This window comes from Seriola dumerili, unplaced genomic scaffold, assembly GCF_002260705.1.
Source record: "Seriola dumerili isolate Sdu_G_001 unplaced genomic scaffold, Sdu_1.0 BDQW01000331.1, whole genome shotgun sequence".
In the NCBI taxonomy this organism is placed as follows: domain Eukaryota; kingdom Metazoa; phylum Chordata; class Actinopteri; order Carangiformes; family Carangidae; genus Seriola; species Seriola dumerili.
This window is the reverse complement of record NW_019174586.1, coordinates 763,937-788,220: the sequence shown is the minus strand read 5'-3', so window position 1 is coordinate 788,220 and position 24,284 is coordinate 763,937. Positions and strand designations below refer to the sequence as shown.

At 39.6% G+C, this 24,284-nt stretch overlaps 3 protein-coding genes across 3 annotated transcripts; 2 read left to right on the top strand and 1 right to left on the bottom strand.

Annotated features, from left to right (window-relative positions):
* Positions 1–2,431: 2,431 nt before the first annotated feature.
* LOC111232344 (zinc-binding protein A33-like) lies at positions 2,432–9,222 on the bottom strand. The gene is made up of 6 exons (XM_022759810.1): positions 8,443–9,222; positions 7,548–7,643; positions 5,836–6,069; positions 5,648–5,670; positions 4,895–5,010; positions 2,432–3,626 (listed from the first exon to the last, which is right to left on the bottom strand). The coding sequence occupies exons 1-6, from the start codon at positions 8,959–8,961 to the stop codon at positions 3,061–3,063; spliced, it is 1,554 nt and encodes a 517-aa protein (XP_022615531.1). The 5' UTR covers positions 8,962–9,222; the 3' UTR covers positions 2,432–3,060.
* A 5,897-nt stretch (positions 9,223–15,119) lies between these two features.
* On the top strand, positions 15,120–16,903 carry LOC111232691 (endonuclease domain-containing 1 protein-like). Its single transcript, XM_022760318.1, has 2 exons — positions 15,120–15,513; positions 16,041–16,903. Exons 1-2 carry the CDS (start codon positions 15,208–15,210, stop codon positions 16,644–16,646), a joined length of 912 nt encoding a protein of 303 aa, XP_022616039.1. The 5' UTR covers positions 15,120–15,207; the 3' UTR covers positions 16,647–16,903.
* Positions 16,904–22,378: 5,475 nt separating this feature from the next.
* LOC111232411 (endonuclease domain-containing 1 protein-like) lies at positions 22,379–24,260 on the top strand. Its single transcript, XM_022759912.1, has 3 exons — positions 22,379–22,461; positions 22,549–22,897; positions 23,362–24,260. The coding sequence occupies exons 2-3, from the start codon at positions 22,592–22,594 to the stop codon at positions 23,941–23,943; spliced, it is 888 nt and encodes a 295-aa protein (XP_022615633.1). The 5' UTR covers positions 22,379–22,461; positions 22,549–22,591; the 3' UTR covers positions 23,944–24,260.
* Positions 24,261–24,284: the final 24 nt, after the last annotated feature.

Below are 24,284 nucleotides of genomic sequence, written 5' to 3'. Positions count from 1 at the left end.
TCAATTTGTCCCCCCCCCCCCCGTCTCCCTCTTCATAGCAGAAAACAGGGACACAGGCAGGTGTTTGGCAGCTTTGAGCTGATAAAGTGTCTCACTTTTCCCCCCTGTTTTGCCCTTAACTGCCTTCCCTGAAATCTCCCTCCATCTCTCGCTGTATCTCCTCTTAGTCCATATTAAACATTTCTCTTCCAAACTAGAACTCTGATAGTGTATATTCTCCAGACTTTGAGATAATGTATAGCTCGACTTCTCTACAGTTCCTAATGAGGTTTCCATTATTCACTTCAACCCTGTCTTTCAGTTGCCTCCCTATCTCTCTTCAGCCCCTCTCCTCATTGATTATTGATGGGAGGGGAGAGGCAAATTCCTGAGTGGAGGCAGAAAAGAGATCCATTACAGAAAAGCTAAGTTACACGCACTGAGTGTTAAAAATAGGGTTTGTATTTTGGGAACAGATCAGTCATCTGAGAGAGAAAAGATGAAGGATTAATGAACAAGATCAAAAGAAATATGAGGGATGAAAAAATGAGATTTTCTTTGAGAAAGAGGCAAAAAACTTTTCTACTTTAGGAGAACTTCTTTCACCTCTGCCTTATCTTTCACCTTAACACTCCCTGAAAGTGATCAAAGACGGGGATGAATGACAGGAGTGGCCGCTGAGCAGTAATGTAGAACTGAAGGCTTGTGTTACTGCATGTTGATCAGCCTGCGATAATATCTAATTACAGATCAGGACAGTGAGGGGAGAGAAAGGTCGGACTGGACATAACCCTGACAGGTATAGTCTTAACAGCAGCAGTCTATGGTTAATGTATAGGCAGATGACACTCAGATTAAGCTGACATGGATAACAGATACGTTTTATTTGGGCCAGACTAATTTTCATTACTTATTTGTTCGTAATAGTAGTCAGAGATTATCAAATTGCTCAACTGGCACGAGGGACCTCATTAACCTTGCTTAATTGGATAGTGAAAAAGGAGCACTGTGAGTATCCATGACAGTTAACAACAACCTCAAACACAGTGAAGTGACACCTAATCAACCGATCATCTTAAGAAACAGGTATTTACAGCCGTGGAACACAAGATCATGAATCAAATGTTCAGGTTTTGGGTGAAACAGGATGCTTTTTCAGCTCTATATCCGTTGTGTTGCATTATACTGAGACATACAGTATATGAGACATTTCCTGACATTTAAAGAGTAATAAATCCAGTAATTGGTTATGTATTCTTGGTGTTTGAATCATGCCAGACGCATTTTACTCCTGCATGTTTGGTTTGATGTACAGTCACCTATTTTATCAATGTGGCACAGTAAATGACTGACAAAAGGTTACTCAATGCACCGTAAGGATCCTTCGATGAGGGACAGAAGCAAAGAAATGTGTGCGTCTTTAACTTGACCACATTTGTACGTTGCTCTCCTGACAATACTGCTCGGTCGTCTCAAAATAAAAAAGAAAGTATAGGAGGAAAATAATGTGCTGAATCAACACATCTCTGATATCCTGGCACCTCTATTTCTCTCTCCCTTGGCCTTCTATGCCTCATTTCCAGACCTTTTAGATCTGGATTTTTGTTGTCCAGGAGATTCAGCCTCTCCTGTAAATTATGTGTCTATGAGTCTTGACTTGAGTTTTGTTTGAGTAGTTTGTCTCTATGATGGAGAGGGGGTCCTGTGAATCAGGTCTCATCTGTTTGTCAGCACAGTGATGCTGCATTCAGAGTGAGTTTTGGGCGCCCTCTGGTGGAATCAGGTGTACCAACAAAAACTTCAGTTGGAAATCACATTGTTAAAACTCTCATGCCAAATATCTAGACTGATGTGAACTTGGATACTACAAAAACACAGAGAAGGTATATGTAAACTACATTTTACAGGTGTAGTGTTGGACAAATGTGATGGTGGTGGGAGGTGAGAAGTGTCCGTTGTAAAGGCTTACAGAGGTCAAAATTAATTTTTTAATCTGTTATACACTTTAGATGTACATTACAATAACAGGACAAGATATTTTAAAACAGCAAAAATATATCATGTTGTTATATTGTTAGATATTGTTTCAAAAACACGCAGCAAGATATTGCAGCATTACTAATTAATACAATTTTAAAACCTTTCTGCCAAGACTCTACCAGTAAAGTCTGTCACTATATTTTTAGCAATGTGCCTTATCTGCCTTTTTTAAAGAATTTAGAACCAAAACAAAGTCTCAAAGGATCAGGCTAGTCTATATTTTTCTTAATGTTATCAAATCCCCTGAGAAGACCAAAACTAATATTGTTAGTATATATCTCAGTAGTTATTTGGCTGCCAGTCCCAAGCACCATTCATTTCTACAGAAGAAGATTAAACAAAGGATGTAAATCTTTAAGAAAAAAAAAAACAAAAAAAAAACAACCACAAATCAATAGCTTCATTAAAAAGAAAAAAACACTTTAAGTTAATCCCTCTGGCAGCTGGGCACTGTAGTTTTTAGCAAATGCACATTAATACACATTTGGTTACTTGGTGAGTGTTTATAGCAGCAGCAGGGTGTTAGTGGGATTTACTCAGAACATAACTACAGTGTGTGGGTTCATAATGAAGGAACATGTCATCCAGAGCAACAGTGTGGCTCATTGTGTGTTTAATAACATTGATAACAATTGAACAATGAATGTCTATTGAGGAGAGGAATACGCTATATCAGGTTCTAATTACACAGAAAATACTTTCATAGGATAAATTCATTGTTGTTTCTGGTCTTTTCATGGGATTCACAGGATTTGGTGAGTAATAAGGAAAGTGTGGACTATTGCCAGCCATGTCCTTTAAAGTGTCATTTATCTTGTCCTAATAGTTTCATCTTCTTATTTCTAGCCTTGAATGTCAAGTCTGGAATATTATAGTTACCTGCATGTTCATCATCACCACATCATTAATTCTTTTAACAAGGCAGAAGTGTGAAGGCTCATGATTGAGTCCATCTGATTTCATCGGCTGCTGAATCTCTTTCATAGTTTTATTCAGAATCTGTTGATGCAGAACAAATCAGTCCTCTGATAAAAAGAGCATCTATCCCCAGTGTGGTGATACGATGGTGAGCGGCTCCCGGTTGTGTCCATTGATAATCGGCCATGGATTAAAGTACGGGAAAACAGGCTCTTTGAATTTTGCATCATAAAAGGTGAAAAGGTGGCTCATGTCTCCTGCATCGTAAAACGCCACCTCACCACGACCGTAGTCCAGATAGACCCCCACCCTCCTGGGGGGTTTGGAGGGATATATCAAGCTGTCCTCTGAGTCGGTGCATGCTTCATACTCACTGGTGCCATTGCTGTTGTCCCTCAGCACGAGTGTCCAGAAACCGTCATCTGGGCAGAGGCTGATCTCCTCCTTCCTGTTGACAGAGGCCGTGGCCACACCTAGACCCCACGCAGTCTTGGAGCCCACCTCCACCTCCCAGTAGTGTCTGCCAGAGGAGAAAGCTTCAGAGCCCAGGACAATGTTGTAACGGGTGAAGCGCTCTGGGTTGTTGGGCAGGTTGGGCTGGATTTTGCCCACCTGGACGCTGGTGCGACATGAGGAAACCCACAAGCAGGGGTAGGCTGTGTCCGGGTTGAGGGTCACCGCCGTGACAGCTGGGAGGCCAAAAAAGGAATTAGAAATGGAGAAATACAAGAACAAAGATGTGTTTACAGAGAATCACCCAAGAAAGACTCTTTGACAATGACCTTCAACAAGATACTGCATGGTCAATTAGTGTAAGACGAGCTAGATAAGAGCATCAGCTACGCAGATACAGATAAAATATAAATGATATACTGCGTCAAGGTACAAAACTGTGATGTAACTCCAGAGAGTCGGTTAATCCTGTCCTTCTGTCTAGTGTTACAGAATACATATGGTGACATGTCATTGGCAAATGACCTGAAACATCCCGAACAAGTTTTTGCACAACTGACTTGAGTCCTGCAACAGACTGATTTCAGTTTAGAAAGCAGATACAGTCACGTTTGAAACTCACTGTTCTCCAACTCATCCAGGCGGAGCAGGTTGATACTCGACTCGACATGCAGAGAACAATACTGTCTTGTGAAGATATAGCCACCTTTTTTAAAAAGGAAACTCCACCAATTTAACATGCCACAATCGGTTTATTAGTCACTGAGAATACCAGCCAGGGCAATGGCTACCACTGAGGACACTGGGTTCATATCCTCTGTATTTTCTCTGGGAATTAACCACATTTAGCAACCTGGAGAGGAGGTACGTAGGTGGCTCAACAATTGAGAGGGGAAAGCAGTCTTAAAGAGTCAAAACTACAGTAACATATTCAGGAGTTTTTTATTCAGGCTTATTCAGACTTTTTGGTTTGAAATTCTTTGTAAAGTGTTGTATGATGAACAAGAAAGTTGCTAAAATTTTGACATTTAAGGTAATTCATATGCTATAATTGAGAGATTACGCGTTGAAAAATTACACACTTGCCACTAGAAACATAATTCAAACTTACATATTGAGAAAGATTTAGAAAAAGTTTGATCAAAGTTCAATGAATAAATCATAAAAAATATAATAGTTAAAATATTTTTACAGACTTTACTTTTGTGTCTAGTCATAGGTTACTGGTGTGGGTGGTTGTATTTTGAGGACTTGAAATAATGACCTCAGCATTTAAAAACCCTGGCTACATTTCTGACAGAAAGCCCACATAAACTACAGGCATGGTTTGAAAGTCGTGGGAGGCGATAGGATCCAGTGTTTTTGGAGCTTAACCAGCACTACTGCATTGATCTTGACTGTTTTTTTTTTATCAGTCTCTCAGAAGCTCCCCACCTTCATAGAAGATGAGAGCTAAATAGTTCTTGTAAGTGTGTTTGGGTGGTGTGTGTTTGTGTTTATATACCTGGCTGAAAAATGGAGCTCATTTTCCTCCAGATCCTGTACTGCAGAGGTCCCATAAACTTTCCTGACTGCAGATCAACACCCACTTCTGGAGGGCGCTCAAACAAGCTCTCAGCCGCTGAGAGAGAGGGAGAGAAAGAGAGAGAGAGAGAGAGAGAGAGAGAGAGAGAGAGAGAGAGAGAGAGAGAGAGAGAGAGAGAGAGAATAATTAAATAAAGCCTACAACAATTCAACACAAGAAGTAAAGAAATCCTCCTTATTTTAGTGAGACACAGTAATCATTACTGTGTCTATCTTTCCTTCTGGCTGCTTTTGTGGATAAAAATGAGAAGAAAACAGTTACTGGCCCATAGTCTTTTCACAACTGTCAAGCAACTGTTTACTAATGTCAAATATAAATCATATGATGCAAGTCATAAATTCACATTAGTCACATGAGTCATATTATTTTGTAACTGCACTGTCAAAAACAGTGTCATAAAAGACTTAATGCTTCCCAGGGACCACAGGCTGATATGTGTAACAAAGATGACCCAATAAACCACAATCATGGCCACACATCCTGTGTAAATGAGACGTAAACTTAATTACAAAACAAAACACCATGTCCTCTGAAACAGTTTGAGAAACACTAATTTAGATGGTTGATTTAGACCATCACACAGAGAGAGAAAGGAAGATGAGATAGAAATGAATGAGTGACTCAGTAAGAAATCACTTCTGTTTGTCTTATTATGATTAAGATGATACTCACCCTCCAATGAAATCTTTGATTCCCTGAAAAAGAGCAGATCACAGCAAGCCTGTGATTACAAAATAGGTCTCTGCAGATAATGTCTCTGACACTGCACTTTTACCCAACAATATTCATTGGTAGTTGCTCAGCTGTTTTTTTCATGCAACTTCATGCATCATCCATTCATTCTTCTCCTCTTTTTTTACCTTGAGCTGCTCTGGGTTTTCCTCTTCCCTCAGTTTAAGGCGAAGCTGGTCGGCTGTATTTTCCAGTTGGCTGATTTGCTCCGTCGCTTGAGTGAGCGCCTCCTCCAGCAGGCTGAGTTTCTCTTCTTTCTGCTTCTGCAGTTTCTCCTTGATGCGCTCCTCCTCCTCGAGAAGGAACTCCCTCAGACGGCCGAGCTCTGCGGACACCAGCTCCTCCAGATCTCCTGATCGCTCCTAAAACATAAGGAGGACTGCGGTCAGCAAGGACAAGTGCTCCAAGAAGAGTTTTCCTGCTTTTTTTTTCAATTCAAAGGCAAAACAGCCAAGTTTTTTAATTAGATTCTTTTTCTGGTTTTTCTGTGAAGCTTCATTCTGCTGTAAATCTGTGTGAATATTCAACTAAGACAACTAAGAAGAATAAAGTAAAAAGAGTCAAAACCTTATTGATCGATTTCCTTCATCTGAAAGCCTGTGATTTGTTCCTTAAACTAATACTAACCAGTGCTTTTACCCAGTTAGTGAAGTTACTAAAAACATTTAAAAAATATTTCTTGGGTTCAAAGGAAAACTTCTAGGTGAATCACACAGGGTGAGCAATGTTTTGTTGGTCTGTTTGGGGGACACTTTCAAATATACTGTACTTACCACTGACTGACATTTGCAAATCATAACAGTATCAAGTATTTTGTGATGGATGTTTATTTGAAATTGATCATGTCTATAAATAAGTATTATATAGAGCATGTACCAGTCCTGTGGATGTGGCAGCTAAGCAGATTTGCATGTGTATATAATTTTACAAACACACACACACACACACACACACACACACACACACACACACACACACACACACACACACACATACATACAGAAAGAGAAATTTGCAGGAAAAGACAAATTGACAAACTTCCTCTCCACCTTGCTCACCCCACATCCTGTCATACTTACATAGAAACAGAAGTGAAAATCTGTGAGTGTGCACATAAACTAGGTCAAACAGACAGACAGGAAAACACAGAGACTTAGAGAGGCAGACAGACAAGATAGAGAAAGACAGTTTGTAGTAGGCAAGAGCACAGAGGTAGCTATCTGCTCCTGCAGAAGCGCTCAACTCTACGCTCATATCTCAGTTTCACACACACACACACACACACACACACACACACACACACACACACACACGTAGGTGAATGCTTAAGTTGTAGAAAAAGTGACCCAGCCTTAATTCTGTCTGCTGTTATCTCTATATCTGAGGGTGTGTAACATGCAGTGTATACATATGTGTGTGTGCGTGTGTGTGTGTGTGTGTGTGTGTTCGTGTGCGTGTGCGTGTGTGCGTCCGTCTTTTTAAAAATGTGACCGTGAGAGAGACAAACATGACGTGACCTGTATGACTGTTTATGAACCACCTGTAACATTCCACGATCAGACCTTTGCATTTGGAAAACATGGGAATCACCACGTTCGACGAACGACGCTGAGTAACAACCTGTAGTGTCTGATGAGTCAGCCGTCATTTACGTCTGTCAGACAGGTATAGGTAGGGGAATGTGGGTGAATGTTGCCTAGCTACCAGAATTTCTGGTTCTATTCAAAGGACAAGTATTTTCACAAGGGTTATGTTCAGGATATTTTCCATCCTTCTTTCACAATGCTTCACAAATAGCCCACACACAGATACACAAACAAACACACACATATTTTGATACCTTGATGAGGAGGATCTTTTCATTTGTCTGTTTTTGGAAGAGCGTGGCCTCCTCTGTCTGCAGCTGAACCCTCTCTAGAGCCACAGATAGCTTATCCTGTTTGTAGGCAGCAGAAATAGAAAATCACATGCAAAACATAGTTGAAAAGTGGGGTCAGTAAACTAGATTATACTTAAATGAAGAGTTAATTGGATTGGTGCCTGTCTGAACAACAACATTGTCTTAAATGGGAGTCATATGATGCCCACCCTTTCCCAACTGAACACTCTCTGGCCCACACATTCAAACAAAATGGGAATTCAGCAGCAGTAAAACATGTTAAAAGACTCTGAGAGGCCTCTCAGAGTGAGTCTCCAAACAAACTGACGACGGTCAGCTGCAAGGTTAAAAGTGTAGGCGAGTTTTAAGAGCTCGCACTGACTCGCTGAATTCCTGTAAAACACAAAGTACCCAAAGGCTGCTGGGGTAAACAAGGAGTCATCTGCTTTCAAAAATAAATAATGCCATGTTCCAGCATCTGCTCTGTGAAAGCCCTGTTTGTTTACAGCAGAGCAGCATTTTTTTTTCATAAATTTAATTTCAATAACAAGTTTGAGTTGACTTTTAGGAATGTATGTCAAACTTGAGGATAATTTCCTTCCTTAGACAAGAAGAGGAGTGTCAAATGAGAATGGTGGAGTATGGCACTCCCTAAAATTTAAATCCAAATGTAATCCTGTAGCCCCAGCAATGAACAAATATCAAACAGAAATGAGCTGGAAACAGAAGAAAGAGCAAAAGTTTGGTGATCCATTCTACTCACGATTACTCACATTAGTCATCACCTGATCTCAGAAAATGGTGTGGTGTAAATGGACTGGGAGCTATCAGAAAGAAACGTGTCTAAAATCACTACCTTGTAGTTTTCAAAAGCCTCGGTAATAGGGATGACATTGTGGGTCTTGTGGTCCCGGGACATGCCGCACACCAGACAGATGGGGAGCTGGTCGTCCTCACAATAAAGCTTCAGCTTCTCTTCATGCTCCTCGCACATATCTATACCCAGGCCCGGCCAGTGCCCGATGGACGTGGCCACGCTGCTCATACTTGAACCGGGCTCCCGTTCCTCCGGCTCTTCCAGGGCACCTTCCGGGTCCCATCCGGTTATACCCGCGGCTATGTCCATGACCCGGGCTCTGCGCACACTGTCCACGACGTTGCAAAGGAGCGAGTTGGGCCGCAGTTTGCGGGCGCACGACTTACGGCACTTTGGACAACTCGACAGCTCGTCCGCCTTGGCTTCCCAGCACTGGATGATGCACACCTGGCAGAAGTGGTGTCCGCACTCGAGGATCACTGGATCACGGAACAGCTCCAAACACACTGGACAGGTCAGCTCCGACTGGAGTTCGTCAAGTGCGCTGGCCTCCGCCATTCTCGGCTAAACACATAATCCTGGAAGAGACATCTGATGACAACACTGTAACAAGTTGACTAGACTGCTCTTCCGTTCACAGGCAGAGAGGGAGTGGTCTGAGGCTGACAGCAGAGCAGATGTTTTCACGGAAGAGACGGGGGGCGTGCAGCAACAGGCTCGGTGCCGCCGCTATCAGCCTGCTCCATGACAGCGCGCACGGTCTTTATGTGCCCGGGGCCAAGCAGCTTTTCTTAGAAAGAGATAAATATAACGATTCAGTCGGTTCCCAGATAGAAATCTGGGCCAGATCCATCATGACGGATCTGGACCAGATGCAATACAGATTTGGGCCAGATCCGCTATCCAGTATGGATCTGGCCCAGACTGTGCAAGATTATTTTGTATGCGTTTGGCTTCAATATGGGAGAATGTTTATGTCTGGTATGTTTTTACGTGAAACCCTTGAATAACAAGAAGTTTAAAGTAATGATTTAGCTGTATGTATCAATTAAGGAATTACTACTGAGCATTTTTTGTTTAGTAGCCAGTAAACGGATAAACACAAATACAAAATTAAGCTAATTTATTTTGCATATAAATGAAAAATGCAAAAACAGTGCCACGGCATCTTTTAACATTTCGGTATTTTTTTCATCATAAGTCAAATGAGAGTTCATATTGATAAAAACACTTCAAGCACTTCTGACTATGTTCATATGCATATTTGCTGAGCTGATAACAGTGCTGAACAAACAAATGTCAAATACAGGCAAAGGCCTTTAGCAAACATATTCCTACCAGTACTACTACTTAAAAACTATATACACAAAGACTTAAAATGCTGAAATGTGCCTAGAAGCCTGTTAATAGTCCTTACTATAATTACCAACTAAGGAACAGTGAATTTCAGTGAATTTTTACAGATGCAAAGTGCAAACTGGGGCAAACAATTGTACAATTGTAGTTGATGGACATGCAGTGCATTCAAAATGTCCTGGTCCAGACCCCTTCAATTATTTCACGTTATGTTGCAGCCGTATCCTTAAAAAAAACCGAGCTGAACTTCCGTATTCCTACGTATTCCTACTCACAAGCGCACCGAAGGCGCAAACTGTGTTATTGCGTAGGATTACGGTAGTTCACCGGTTGAAAAAATGTAGTGCCAAAGGAAAATGCTGTTTTCACGGGAAGATAAACCACTGAATATATTCTACATGAAGCGTACATTTAAACGGATATTTGATTGTTCCGGTGGGCGTTTTTAAAAGTGTCTTTACACGTTTTTCTCGTGGCTCAACACACATAGCTCTGCCACCCAACTGGTACCCCGGTCGGCTTTCCTAACTGGGACCGCGCTCATCATCATCTACTGTAGGCGATTTATACCTCACACAACCCCACGTCAAAAACCTGAACTATCCCTTTAAGTCATCTGAATTGATTTTGTTAAATCAGTTCATATATATGTGACAACAATTAACCCAGACTCTTTTTAAACTCTGCAAACTCTTGGTTTTCAGATTTGCAAATCATAAAAACATTTCACAAATTATCAAAACCTCTGAAAAAAATGAAATACACAAGATAGTCAAAAATATGCGGACCAATCCCCATTGTTCTGGGGATGGCCATGTTTTGGCTTTCTGTTCTGTGTTGAGAATTTGAAATGCCTAAAATAAATACATCACATGCTGTTAGATGTATTTTACATGCATTTACTCGATTAAATGAACAACATGTTAGATGAATGTGATTTAGCTAATGCTAGCCTAATGTCCAAAATTTAAAACTTTTATGCTAACCTTATGTATTATAAATGTTAGTGGCACTGTATTACTTCATTATTTAAGTACGTAATGAAGACTACCATGAAGTAGTAGCATGAATTGGTAGGCTAGCCTTGTAATGTCGAAAAGTTAGTAGCTAAGGCTAGCCTTGTAATATTCAGAGGCTAGGATGAGCTAAAGCTGTTTTTCTAATTGTTAGGTCCAAAAGTTAGCAGTTTATGCTAGCCTAAAGTCCAAAGGTTAACTAATGCTACCCTTGAAATTCCCAAAAGTAGCAGCTGGTAGCCTTATAATGTCAAAATTTTAGAACTTTAGCAGCTAATGCTAGTTTATAATGTCTGATTTATGTTAGTGACACTGCACTGCTTAGCTTCATGCTAGCCTTACATAGGTTAGTTACCATTAAATCTATGAAGACAAAAGTTAGGAGCTAATGTTACTGGCACTGTTTAAAAAAGCTTAAAGCTAGCCTTAGAATGTCTAATAGTCAGCTTTGCTAGCCATGTAATAATCAGAGGTTAGGAAGACTTAACCCTTTGTAATTATATTGTCCAAATGTTAGCAGTTCATTTCACTTACACTTACATGTGTGTGGGTGGGTGAGTGTGTGTGTATACAGCAAATGTGAGAACACAAATCTCAGGCTTTGTTTAATCAGATTTCAATCTTAATCTTATTACTGCAAAACCTTAAAATGACAGGTTTGTGGTTAGCATTGTGTTTTGTTAGAAATAGATTCATTGCTTTATTCTGAGCCCTTTTGCCCTCCACACTCACCATGGACTCCAGCTGTTCTACAGTGGGTGGCGGCCAAACACTTCCCTATTTTATGCTCTTGCTGATGTCATCAATGATGTCACAGGTTATACCATGAGTGTGGGGGTGGGCACAAGTATAATATTCTATGTTAGTAACTCTTTGTCTGATTTGGAGCCATTAAACAGTTTGTGTACAAAATTATAAAGTAAATCTAGTGTGAAGTGTTAATGTTTACTGTTAAAAATAATTTATGTCAATTAATCTGTTTAAATTATATTGACTTGTTGATCACTAAATTAACAGCTAGGCCTAGTGTTAACTATGTGTTTAAATTTAATTGAACACAACACAGTCCATTCATTTTAGAATCAAGCCTGTGTTGTCATTTTTTCCTCTTTACCTCACTGCTAAAGTTTTTAATAGCTAACACTGGCAGTTAACGTAACTGTTACAGTTAGATTTCATTTTAACAATTCATTTCTGATGATCAGAATTAGGAATTAATGTTACTGTTACTTTTTCATTTTTCCTTGACATTAGATTGTTTGAGGCCAAACTTGGCAGCTAATGTAACATGGAGTTTCTCATTTTATCTTTTCAGTAGAAACTTGATGACCAAATTACCAGCTAACTTTAATAACATTTATTTTGATTTGAACATAAGGTTTGTGGTGGCCATATGTGCCAGCTGATGTAACATTGATTTCACTTTGAATTTTTACCTTAGCACTACCTTTTATTAGGCAACACTGGCAGTGCTAAAGTATCTTTTCACTGTTTCATTTCAAATCAATATTAAACTTTTTTTCTTTCCCTTTACATTGAATGGTTGGAGACCAAGCTTAGCAGCTAAAGTTATTGAAATGATTTCATTTTCAATAGGAAATGTACATTCATTGGTCAAATTTAGCAGCTAACATTACATCTAGTTTTTCATCTTAGCTTCTCATTAGAGCCTTCATGACCAAATTGCTAGCTAATTACTTTTTTATTTCATTCAAACATTACATTTGTGGTGGCCAAAGTTACAGCTAAAGTCACTGAAAATATTGTAGGCGTACTTTAACGAGGCTGCATAGGCTATTTTATAATTAATGGCTAATGCTACTGTTAGGGATGGGCGATATGATTTCAAATCAATATCACGAAAATTTTCAAACTTTGACCTCAATTCTGATTAATGCACAATTATTTATTTCTTATTATTTATATTTTTTTCAACATTGCCTTTATAGTTCTCTGATATAGTAAATGTGCTTAATTAACAAAGCTTGGATGTTTTTTCTAACCTTTTGCGATTTTAAAAGATTTTAAGAAAATATGCACAGATTAATTATGGTAAGTTAATATTTAATATTTTGAACTGTTGAAAACAAAGCACACATTGATTATTAATTAAACAAATTGGTGGGGTTACCTTTGATTGCTGAAATTGTTTTTCTGCAGTGTGTTTGCTGTCTTCACTGAAGCCAAAATGTGAACAAACGATGGACATGGCATTATTTTAAGGTAGGCAATGAACTCAAGGTAGTTTTATTTTTTAAGGGGACAGTTCATTAAGACACTTGATTTAATGATAAATGCACATTCATTTTTCTGGCTTGCTCTTAATTTACCCGTTGCCATGGTGAATCATTGAATTGGAGCTCCATTGATGGTGGCTTTTTATATTCGTCATGCACACGCTTAATTCAGTGTTAACTCAGATCAGCTGGAACAGAAAAATTCAGAGTTTTTGATCTCAGGATTTAGAGTTCGAGGTTAGGCTCCGAATTTGTTGAGTCTGCTTTCTGGAATACCTCACAGGTGTTCGATACGAGTTCCAAAACATACCCTGCAGCCTCTGAGTCAGTGACACAAAACAAGGAAGAAGAAGGGAAACTTGCTGACACAGAGTTCATCACTCTAAGTAAGACTCAGCAGCTCTACTTTATGTGGAAACAAAAACTATATGGTAATTCCTGACCATCCACAGGTTGCGACTCATCACCGTTGACTGTAAATGCAGCATTATTTGTCACAGTCCAGTTAGTTTCACTGACCTGCATGATTAGTTTCTGTGTCCTGGATAGTCATACCCCTAAGTGTTCACTAGATGGCCATGATTTACAATCTACCACCTACATCTCAAACACAAACTTCAAGATTTTTACAGTTTCGTGCTCCTTTTATTCTGGGTCAAATCCTAGAATTTGTCCTCAGACAATAAGACCAAATGTTGGGGCACTGTTCACAGTTTTTGTACTGTTTATGCTAAAGTGCTCATTTTTTCCCCTATGAATTTATGCAGCAAACGTGTCCAGAAAATGGCAGCCACAGGGAATTGAGAGGAGCAAGGTTTTTTACTTCCACCTTCAAGAGAGACTAATCAATATTCCCAAATCACAAACTAATGTATAAATATCTTGTTTTTGAAGAGGGAAGGGTAGAGGTTAAGAAGAGTCTTTTATTCAAGAGGATTTTATTTTGACATGTATGTTAAAACACAAAACATCTTTTAATGGTAAATAACCAAAGTGTTTTTATTGTGTGAATTCTTAGAAAGTGATCACTGTTCACATGCACACAACAACAGCAGAGAAGCAAGGAGTGCATTCACTAAGAGGTGAGTTCATGTGCCCAGAACGTGACCTTTTTTATCAATTTTGTTGATGATTGTATCAATACTCAAAACAAGTATCGTATTATCAGTCAACTCATCAATACTTAAGGTACCTCGTGGCATTTATTTGTAACGTACATCACTCTGGTTTACCCCCATATGTAGGCTATGTTCTTTCCATCATCTAACAATTCCCTCGCAAATTGTTCGAAAACGACTGAAACGGAGGATTTTCCCACTAATGCATAAAGCACATAACGAAATAAAGAAGCCGCAGACTTTTCGTAAAAACAAAGTTGAGAAATAATGGAAGTACTATGTATAGTATATGGAGATCTTATAGCTTTTAGAAAAAAAAATCTGGTTCCCACAATGAAGGGAGTTTCAGTGAGAGAAGAAATACAAAATAACACAAAAACCAGGAAACAAAACCTGCTGACTGGAGGGTGTCTGTGTGATATCTGTAAAAAAAATTGTTGCCAATAAACATATAGGACAGTACTGTATTAATGCAGGACATCCAAGGTACTCATGTTCTTCCCTCAACTCAGACAAAGTGTGAGAGAGTAAGGGGTCTTCCATCCTCTCCTGGAGGAGACGTACATAAGACAACAACAGCCAAAAACCAGATACTGCATTGTCAGCATTTACTACAGGTGTTTTGTTCTTTGTGTCCTAAATAATGTCAGATTGCCTCATGTATCAGCAGACCTATGCAACTGGTGTGATCCCTATACTAGACCTAAATCTACAGGTTATGAGGTGCAGCTTCTTTTTCACTTACTCTGCCACAATCATCAAAAGATTAAGGGCTTGAAACAAGATGGTCTCTTCCTCGGCTGACTGATGAAAAAAAGATTTGCAGAGCCATTGTTTCCCAGAAAGTAGCCTGACTACTGGTTTGCAGGGGAAGTTTGATGGGAAACGGGGGCTGGGAGTGGGCAAAAACTGTCATCCTCATGGTTCCTGCTGTCAGTATATATAAGAGGAAACCTCAGTGACAGCTCACAAGCACCCGTACTCCAGACGCTGAATGGAAACAAAGGAAATATAGGTCTTATTTAACTTTGTAGCTTTGTCAGAGAGGAGGTCTGTGTTCACCTGCTGCACTTCAGGATGTCTCAAAGGAAGATATTGCAATTCTCCACGGGAGCTCTGCTTCTTCTCCTACCCTGGTTTGGTGGCCTGGTCCTTGGAGAGGTCAACCAAGACTTTTCCAAGTGCCTTGATTTCTTCTATTATAAAACTCCACCACAGGGTATCAGTGCATTAGGTTACCAACCGATATGCCAACGCTACAAAAACCAGTACCGCTTTGTCAGCCTGTATCACCGTCAGCATCGTACACCACTGTATTCTGCGTACTTACTCAGCCCAGCAGATGGCAAACGGCCCAGTGCAGCTTGGATGTATGAACCACAGGTAAGTAGAAAGGCAGTGTATGATATTTAAGAGTAACCATTTCCTTTAAAGACTAACTGTACTCTGAGCATTACTTTGTCAGATTTGATGTTTTTAGATATGCTAAAATTATATGTTGTGATTATACAGATTATGTGGAAAAACATTTTATGACAAAGGCAAAGTAAAGCAAGGCTCTTCCCTGGCTAAGACAGAACAACACTTCCTTTGACTCAGTTAAATCATTTTTTTACTTTTACTGTCAAAGTCAAGTGTGTCTAAATAACTCAATTATCAATTATCCAGTCCTCACACAGAAATACACAGTAATTTAAGGCAACATGGTTAGATGTACGCTAGTAGTTTCTGTTCAAGTGTCACTTTAGTTATTGTGTTATTAATAAGGTAAATAGGGTTTTTGCCATTAACTTCAAGCAGAAGAATAGGAACCCTCTTCCAAACTGTGAACATAAAAATGCTGTCATTCATATCATCTTTTTTTAGCTTCTAAACAGTCACATCTTTCTTTCTCTCTCTCTGTCTTTCAGTTAGCATTTTCCCGTGCCAACTCAGAGATGCAACCTTTTGCTACCCCTGTGGACCAGAATGTGATTGAGAGCCAGGCTGAGCGTGAGGACTACAGGAACTCCAACTTCACCAAAGGCCATCTTAATCCCAGCATGCACCAGAAGACGAAAGAGGACCGCGAGGCCACCTTCACTCTGACTAACATTGTCCCTCAGCGGGCGGGCTCCAACTCTGGCCCTTGGAGCACTCTGGAGAATGACACGTTGAGAAAATTCAACTCCTTTTGCGAAGGGCCAATGTATGTGATCACTGGGGCCATGCCTTATGAGTCTGGGGCACGCTGGATTAATAACAGGGTGTCTGTTCCTGAGTACATGTGGTCGGCCTACTGCTGCCCATCCTACAAACCTAACCTTCCTGATCATGTGCAGTCATTTTTCCCCACATACGCTGCAGTGGGAAGAAATGACCCCAACAGTGGAGAGGAGATTGTACCAGTTAATGTCAAGGCGAGGGCCTCAGTGCGAGGCTATGATGTGAAGCGGATGTCTTTAGAGACTCTGGAGGGCATCCTGAGACAAAGGCTGGCCATGCCCATCAGTCTGTTTCATGGGCAGTGTCAGTAAGAAAACGGAAATGCTTTAGTTACTTGTTCAAATCAAATGAAATCATCACCACATACTGCACAACTTCTTGATTATGTCTAGTCATAATCAATAAGTTAAGAAGATTTAATTCCCTCCCTTCCTTACTGTCTCTTTAATTACTGAATGAGATGAGAGTTTGATTAACCAGGACATGATGATTATGTGATGATGCTTGAAATGAATTGTTCCAATGAGTAGAATTTTGTAAAAAAAAAAATAGACAATCTTTCCCCCTGTTCAATAACTAACCTGATGAGTTAACTAATAAAATGAAATTGAAAAAAAAAACATGCCATTGGTTTAAATATGAGTGCATATAAATGTTTATTCATGCATATTTGCATATTTCACATTTTGGACTGCGTACTTACTCAGTCCAGCAGCAGGCAAACAAACTACACTTTAAACAGCCTTCAGTTTACAGTCATGGAAGATGCATACACTTTCATCATTTCACTGAATACATATTATGTGTTTGCATTAAAACTGTTTATAAGGCACATAAGATTATAAAGCAACAACATGACCCCAGCATGACAGGGTCAAATAAGGACTTCCAGTTAAATATTTTCACACAACACCTCACTAAACAGTGAAGTGAACTTAATATCTTAAATGTAAACTTGTTTTCTCAAGTTCAGTTAACTTAACTCAGTTTGTTTTACAAAACTCATAAAACAATGTTAAACTATTTAACTTTGTTCATAACTTCAACCTGAATTCAGTTAACTCAGTTTTGAGGCAGCAGGGGAACATATGTTTCTAAGTTGAACAAACTTTCAGTGATTTACAGTGCATGTTTCTACAGTAACCTAGAATGGCCAAACCACACACTGGCTCCAGAGAGGGCCTTTCCTGTTTTTAAGTTACCTGGAGGCCACTGTAGGTTCACCTACAAGTTTGGAAAGGGAGGGGCGAGGGGAGGGATATTCATTTGGTTGCAATCTGTGATCTCACCACTAGGTGCCACTAATCCTACACAAATATTTCCCCCTACACTATGTATTGCAGCTAAAATATCACCACTGCACCCCACTCAGTAACATTATCTTATTAAAACACATGACATGTATAAAAGACAAAAACTGAACATTAACACAAACAAAAAAAGAAAACAAATGTGAAATAACTTCCAACATCCACGCTGCAAAGAAAGTTAAAGAACACTTTTGTTTGGCTTATTGGTTTTGCTGCTGTTTTGCTGCTCTTTCTTCAGCAGCAATTTCTTTAATTGCTGACTTCAAACCTTTTGCCAAAATTACATGACAGTTGTATTTCAATGCAGTGATGGAGGCAACATAGTGACCTCTTTACCTGCCTTGTTAGATACGTGTGATTCATTATAGTGAATTATATTTTTGAATATGGTTATAGTGATTGTATATATTTATTAACAATTGTATTTTTACATTTAGGAAATAGACTAGAACTGCGTTTAACTTTCACTCATGCAAGATTAGCATACATTTTATCTTTTACTGTTCTTACAAGACAGACGTATTTGCATTATATAGTGAGACTATAGTGAAATAGCAACTGTCTTGATAGGGAAAAATGTGCAGCAGACCACTTTGGTGGAGCTAGAGATACTGAGCACCCATTTGAGGCTCACAGCAAATGAATTCACTTTTGTTTTTCTATCTAGGTGTTAATGTGAGGCAAATGTCCTTGGAGACACTGGAAACTATTGTGTCACTGAGGCTGGCCTGTGTCATAAAATCTGTTTCATGAGCAGTGTCAAGATGATAAGCTTTTGCTCTAGTTCAAATCGCTTATTCCCTCACACAAATAATTAAAATACAGTGTACCATTGAAATGAGTACTTGGGATATACTGTTGAAAAATATAATATGAGAGTAGAACTCAGAAAAGTCTGAATCTTCTGCTGTTATTTGTAAACTCCCAAATGTTTGATTAAAAGCTGTTTTGGTTTACAATGAACATTTCAGGTAAATGCCTTAATCAGTCACTATAAATAATTGTCCATGAGTAGCTTCTAAATAAAGTGTCATGTCCTTTTATCTCTGTCAATGAAAGCTGTTTTTTTTTTATTAAATTTTTCCAAATCCCTATCCAGTGTTCGAATTATGGAGGGGATTAAAGGAGTCTGACCCCCCGATTAAAAATTGAACAACCCCACCTCACCCAAAAAAAGAGGTAATAACAACAGTTTGGGGGATGTAAACATTTATATATTTTACTTGCCTATTATTACATAATCTTGACATTATTTGAATGTCTCATTTGCCTGCCTCACTCATGGCCTCACATTTATCAGTGGCCAGCGTCTCTGCTCCTGAGCATTGCACAAGCCAATTGAGCCACTGTAGGTAAATGTAAGTAGCAGTAGCTAACTATCTCTCTTGTTCAATACACTTTACTTCTTACTTTTAGAGCTTCTGAAGTAGATTGTGTCAAGTATCTACGGATGAATGCTAATGTTAGCTAGTTTCTAACTTTTGCCTTAAGTTACAGTTTAGCTAACTAATTGTTGATAGCGCACCTTTTCATTAATTTTGGCATGGTATTTTATTACAGTACAAAATGTCATATATTATTTTATCAAACACAAATGCTCAGTCATGAGCATGCAGACAGTGGGGGGTTAGTGGTTTAGAGATAGTACATTTACTCTAAGTACTGCGTTTAAGTACAATTTTGAGGTACTTTTACATTACTGTATATATCCATTTAATGCTGCTTTATACTTCCACTCCACTACATTTCAGAGGGAAATATTGTACTTTCTACTCCATTACATTTATTTGTCATGTTTAGTTAACCAAGCAAGATATTGTACTGACTGTAATACTTCAGTTCTCTGAACCATGAGTCTGTACAGTGCTGGGTTCCCTTTCACCCTAGAGAAAAAGTTGACCCCCATGATTGTCATTGTATAATTTGTACTCTGTCCACCAGAGAGGGACTAAGAACCAGTCGGACTTTTAGGACAACAAGAAGTCTGAGGACATCTCAATCCCAGCATGCTCCAGAAGACAAAACATAGGAACATAAGGCCACATTCATCCAACACCATCCCTCAGTAAGTAGGCTCCAACTAACTCCTGGAACCTGGAATGCTCCAAATATAGGTGTTAAGAAAATTCAAATTCTTTTGCAAATCACAGATACTGTGTAATGCAGGACGTCTCAAAGAAAGATATTACAATTCTCTGTTTCTTCTTCTGGCCTGAATCGTCACTGGAGCGGTTGTCAACTTTTCTCCCACTACCTTTTGAAATGTACATTTTATTGAGCATCATAAATGAGTACCAGCTTTGTACTGTAAATACAAAATAGAATAGAATAAAACAGCAAATTGACATTGATTTTATTTTCCTCTTATAGTAATACCATGCATTATGGACATTTTTGTAGAAGAAGTAAGACTATTTTGTCCAACAGTTATTTGTCTGAGGAAAGGTCTGCCAACAAAGTTTATCTTTATAGTCTCTAACAGGCATTTCTTTTTCCAGTACAAAAACTATAAGATTTCTGGACAAAGGAAACAGACCCTAAACAGTGGATCAGTTTACAATCATGTAAGATTACCATGCACTTTCTTCATTTTACTGAACAAATATTATATGTTTGCATTAAACTGTTTATAAGGCATATGAGATTATAAGGCAACAACATGACCCCAGCATGACAGGGTTAAATGAGAGCGTCCACTGAAATATTTTGACACAACACCTTTTCCTTTAGGCAATGATTTGGCAACTGATTTTGGTGGCAACACTGTAACAAATTGCTGTAAAAACCGCCAAATTTTGACAGCATACTGTTTCCTATTAAAACAGTACTATAGTGTAGAAAACAATGCATTCTGGGCAATATTGACCGTTTTCCTGTTGTAATACTGTAATATACTGTGAACAGCACTGCATTCTGGGGGTGATGTTTGAATCAACGGCAGGGAGGTGCTTGCAGCACACATGCAGTCCTCTTACTGTGTGAACATAAACTTTTATTATTATTTTGTAGGTATGGGTGATTTCTGAATAAGTCAAAGAAGTTAGTCATATGGTTTTTGTTTGCTGGTTTGCAGCTTGAAGCCTTTACAGGTTGGGTTGAAAGAGCGGAGCTTCTAGCCTCATGGAGACCACATTCTGTCTACAGTGGCTGATGTTGACAGGACCCTCACCCTACCCCCTACTCCTTGTCTAACATTGCTCAGTATGTTTTCAGTGAATATACTCTTTACAGCATATCAGATGAGCTTTTCAACTTATTTGTATTCAAGCAAACCATGAATGTTCTTCCAAGTAGAGTTGTTTCTACAAGTTAAGATGCATTGTGGTATTTCTCAAATGTTATGCTTCAGGTGGAACTGGTAGCTGAGGCTCAGGAGGGAGAGCGGGTCGTCCACTAATTAGAAGGTTGGTGATTCGATCGCTGGCTCCTCCAGGCTGCATGTTGAAGTGTCCTTGGGCGAGATACTGAACCCCACGTTGCCCCTAAGGGCTATGCCATCAGTGTATGAGTGTGCGTATGAGCGCGATGTATAAATGCGTGCGTGAATGTGGCAAGTGGTCAGTAAGACTAGAAAAGCACTTTATACCAGTTACTGAGCATGTGACTGTTGGACGTTGGATGATCTGCCTTGAGGGTGAGGGCATCCAACCAAACTTTGTGACGGGGTTTGCAACTCTGTTTTCCATGTACTACATGATGAACTTAAAGTATCCAAAGATGTGGGGCGTCGAGTGTCGCAGTGGTTTGAGCAGGCGCCCCATATGTAGAGGCTACAGTCCTCGCTGCAGTTGGCCCCGGTTCGACTCCCGCATCGGACGGCCTTTTACTGCATCTTATTCCCCCTCTCTCTGCCTCCCCATTTCCTGTCTCTCTAATGTGCTATCAATAAAGGCATAAAAAGCCCAAAAAATATACTTAAAAAAAAAAGTATCCAAAGGAGGCTGCCTTTATACTTGAATTGTCTCTCTCCCCCTCACACTCTCTCTCACACACACACACGGATTCATCATGGGCGATCATCTTAAACGCTGACTTCTTGACCACTTCATATATTAGCAGACTTTATTTGTATCCAACCTCTAATTTCAGACCAGTGTATTCAGGTGCTTCATTGGTTTTTAACCAGACAGAGAGACAAAGACCAGCTGGGGCAAGGTTGTCTCCAAAAGGACTGGGCGAGTCGTTCAGAGGAAGTCTGTCGCAGTCAGTCCCCATGTCTCCACTCTTCTGAAAAACCTCAGTGAAATGTCATACTGTAGGTCAGTGAGAGCTCTCTACCCTGGCACTTCACATCAATGCAGACATGGTTACTTTCACTTTTCATGCCTCTGCGACGGCGACAGTCAGAACCAGAGGCATATTGTTTTGAGGCTGTCCATCCATATGTACGTACATTTTTGTGGACATGATATCTCAGTAGCACCTAGACATTGGATATAGATTTTTAACAAAAATGGTTAATATTTACAACTGAGAGTCTAGAACAGATAGAAGCATATATATGTATATATATATATATATATATATAGAAGGCATATAAGATTATAAGGCAACAACATGACCCCAGCATGACAGGGTCAAATAAGAACTTCCACTGAAATATTTTCACACAACATCTCTTCCTTAAGGCAATGAATTGGCAAATGATTTTATTGGCAAGTTAAGATGTGAAAGAAGAAGTTGTGTCACTGTGGTCACACACCACCCACCCCAGGAGATGAACAAAGAGTATTTAACTGGAGACCTGCGTGAGTTTTTTTTATCAGCCTAGAAATAGGCAGCACTCAACGTGCTCAACGTGGAGGAAAATTTTATGGTAAGAGGTTTACAAGTGTCTTGTCTGAGAGGAGTTCTTGGACAAACTGTGTTCACTGTCTAATAGGCATGTCTTTCTCCATCACAGGTAACCTACAAAGCCTACCATCAGTTCTCTGCTGTACTGCAGGATGTCTCAAAGGAAGATGCTGCAATTCTCCACAGGAGCTCTGCTTCTTCTCCTACCCTGGTTTGGTGGCCTGGTCCTCGGAGAGGTCGTCAATGACTTTTCCAAGTGTCAACAATTCTTTTATAGGAACACTTCACCAACAGGTATCACCGGAAATCATTATCAGCCAATATGCCAGCGCTACAACAACAGCTACCGTTTTGCCACCCTGTATGACCGTGACCGTCGTTCAGCACTGTACTCTGCGTACATACTCAGCTCTCCAGAAGGTAAAAGGGATGACGAAACCTGGATGTATGAACCACAGGTAAGATGTGGGCAGTAAAAATACTGTCATCGGCCCACACAGCCTGCTCATTTAGAAGTGAAAGTCGCAAAGTCTTTTATTTTGTCTGAGCATAACCCATCAAAATGTTACCCAATTTTCTATGGAACACGTAACATTATAATTTTTGGAGTGGATAAATATTCAAATGCAAACCAAGACAATATTTATGAGTGTGATCACTAAACATTTTACTTTACTAAATATACCAATAAGGTCATTTTATCATTTTAGAAAATAAATCAGAAAACCAGAAGTGTATCAACCATGTAACTAATATATCAAACAGTTACAGTGTCCTCAAACATTTTAGTACCCCCAAACAAATCACGTCTTTAACATGATAAGTAAATCAGTGCATGCCAGTTCAAATGGAATAATTCTTAATGGTTCTGTCACAAATGAATAAATATCAAGTAATATTGTTTTCTCTCTTTGTCAATAAGCTGGCAAATAGAAAAGGTGATCCATCCATGCAAGAACTCAACTTGCGTCCAGACAACAATGTGAAAGAAAGCCAGGCGGTGCTTGAGGACTACAGAGGGACCCTCTACACCAAGGGCCATCTCACCCCCAGCATGCACCAGCACTCACTGGAGGACCGTAAGGCCACCTACACCTTGACAAACATTGTCCCTCAGTGGGAAGGCTCCAATAGTGGTCCCTGGGGAGAACTGGAGAAAGAGGTGATGAGTGAATTCCAAAAGTGCTGCAAAGAGAAGATGTATGTGATCACTGGAGTCATGTCTGGAAAAAAATCGATAAACAGTAGGGTGTTTGTTCCTGATTACCTGTGGTCTGCCTACTGCTGCCCATCCTACAAACCTAACCTTCCTGAGTGTCAGTCATTTTTCCCCACATATGCTGCAGTGGGAAGCAATTTTAAAAAAAAGCCAGCTGGTGACACGGTGGGGGTCCGTACAGACGGCTTTCATGTGACGCGGATGTCCTTGAATGGCCTAGAGAAAATCCTGAGAAAAAGGCTGGAAATGCCAAACATCAGTCTGTTTGATGGGCAGTGTAAGTAACAGAGTGACAAGCTTTAAGCAGAAGTTAGTTAACTTATCTGCACAAAGTTAATGTATCATATCCAGGGTGCTTACGGGTGTCCAACAGTCACCAAGTACAGCACAGCACCCCCTAGTGTCTGGTTAGCCTCAAAATCTTATAAAAACTCTCCCACTGCTTAATTGCTGAATAAATGTTTGATCAAAATATTGTCTTGTCTTATGATGGTTGGAAATGAATATTTTTGATGAATATGATCTTGCAATTTTGATCAATGTCATCTTTATATCATGTTCACAAAGCCCATCATTGTCCAATAAATCAAGACTGAAATGTGTGAAGAGCCTTGAAATATTTATTT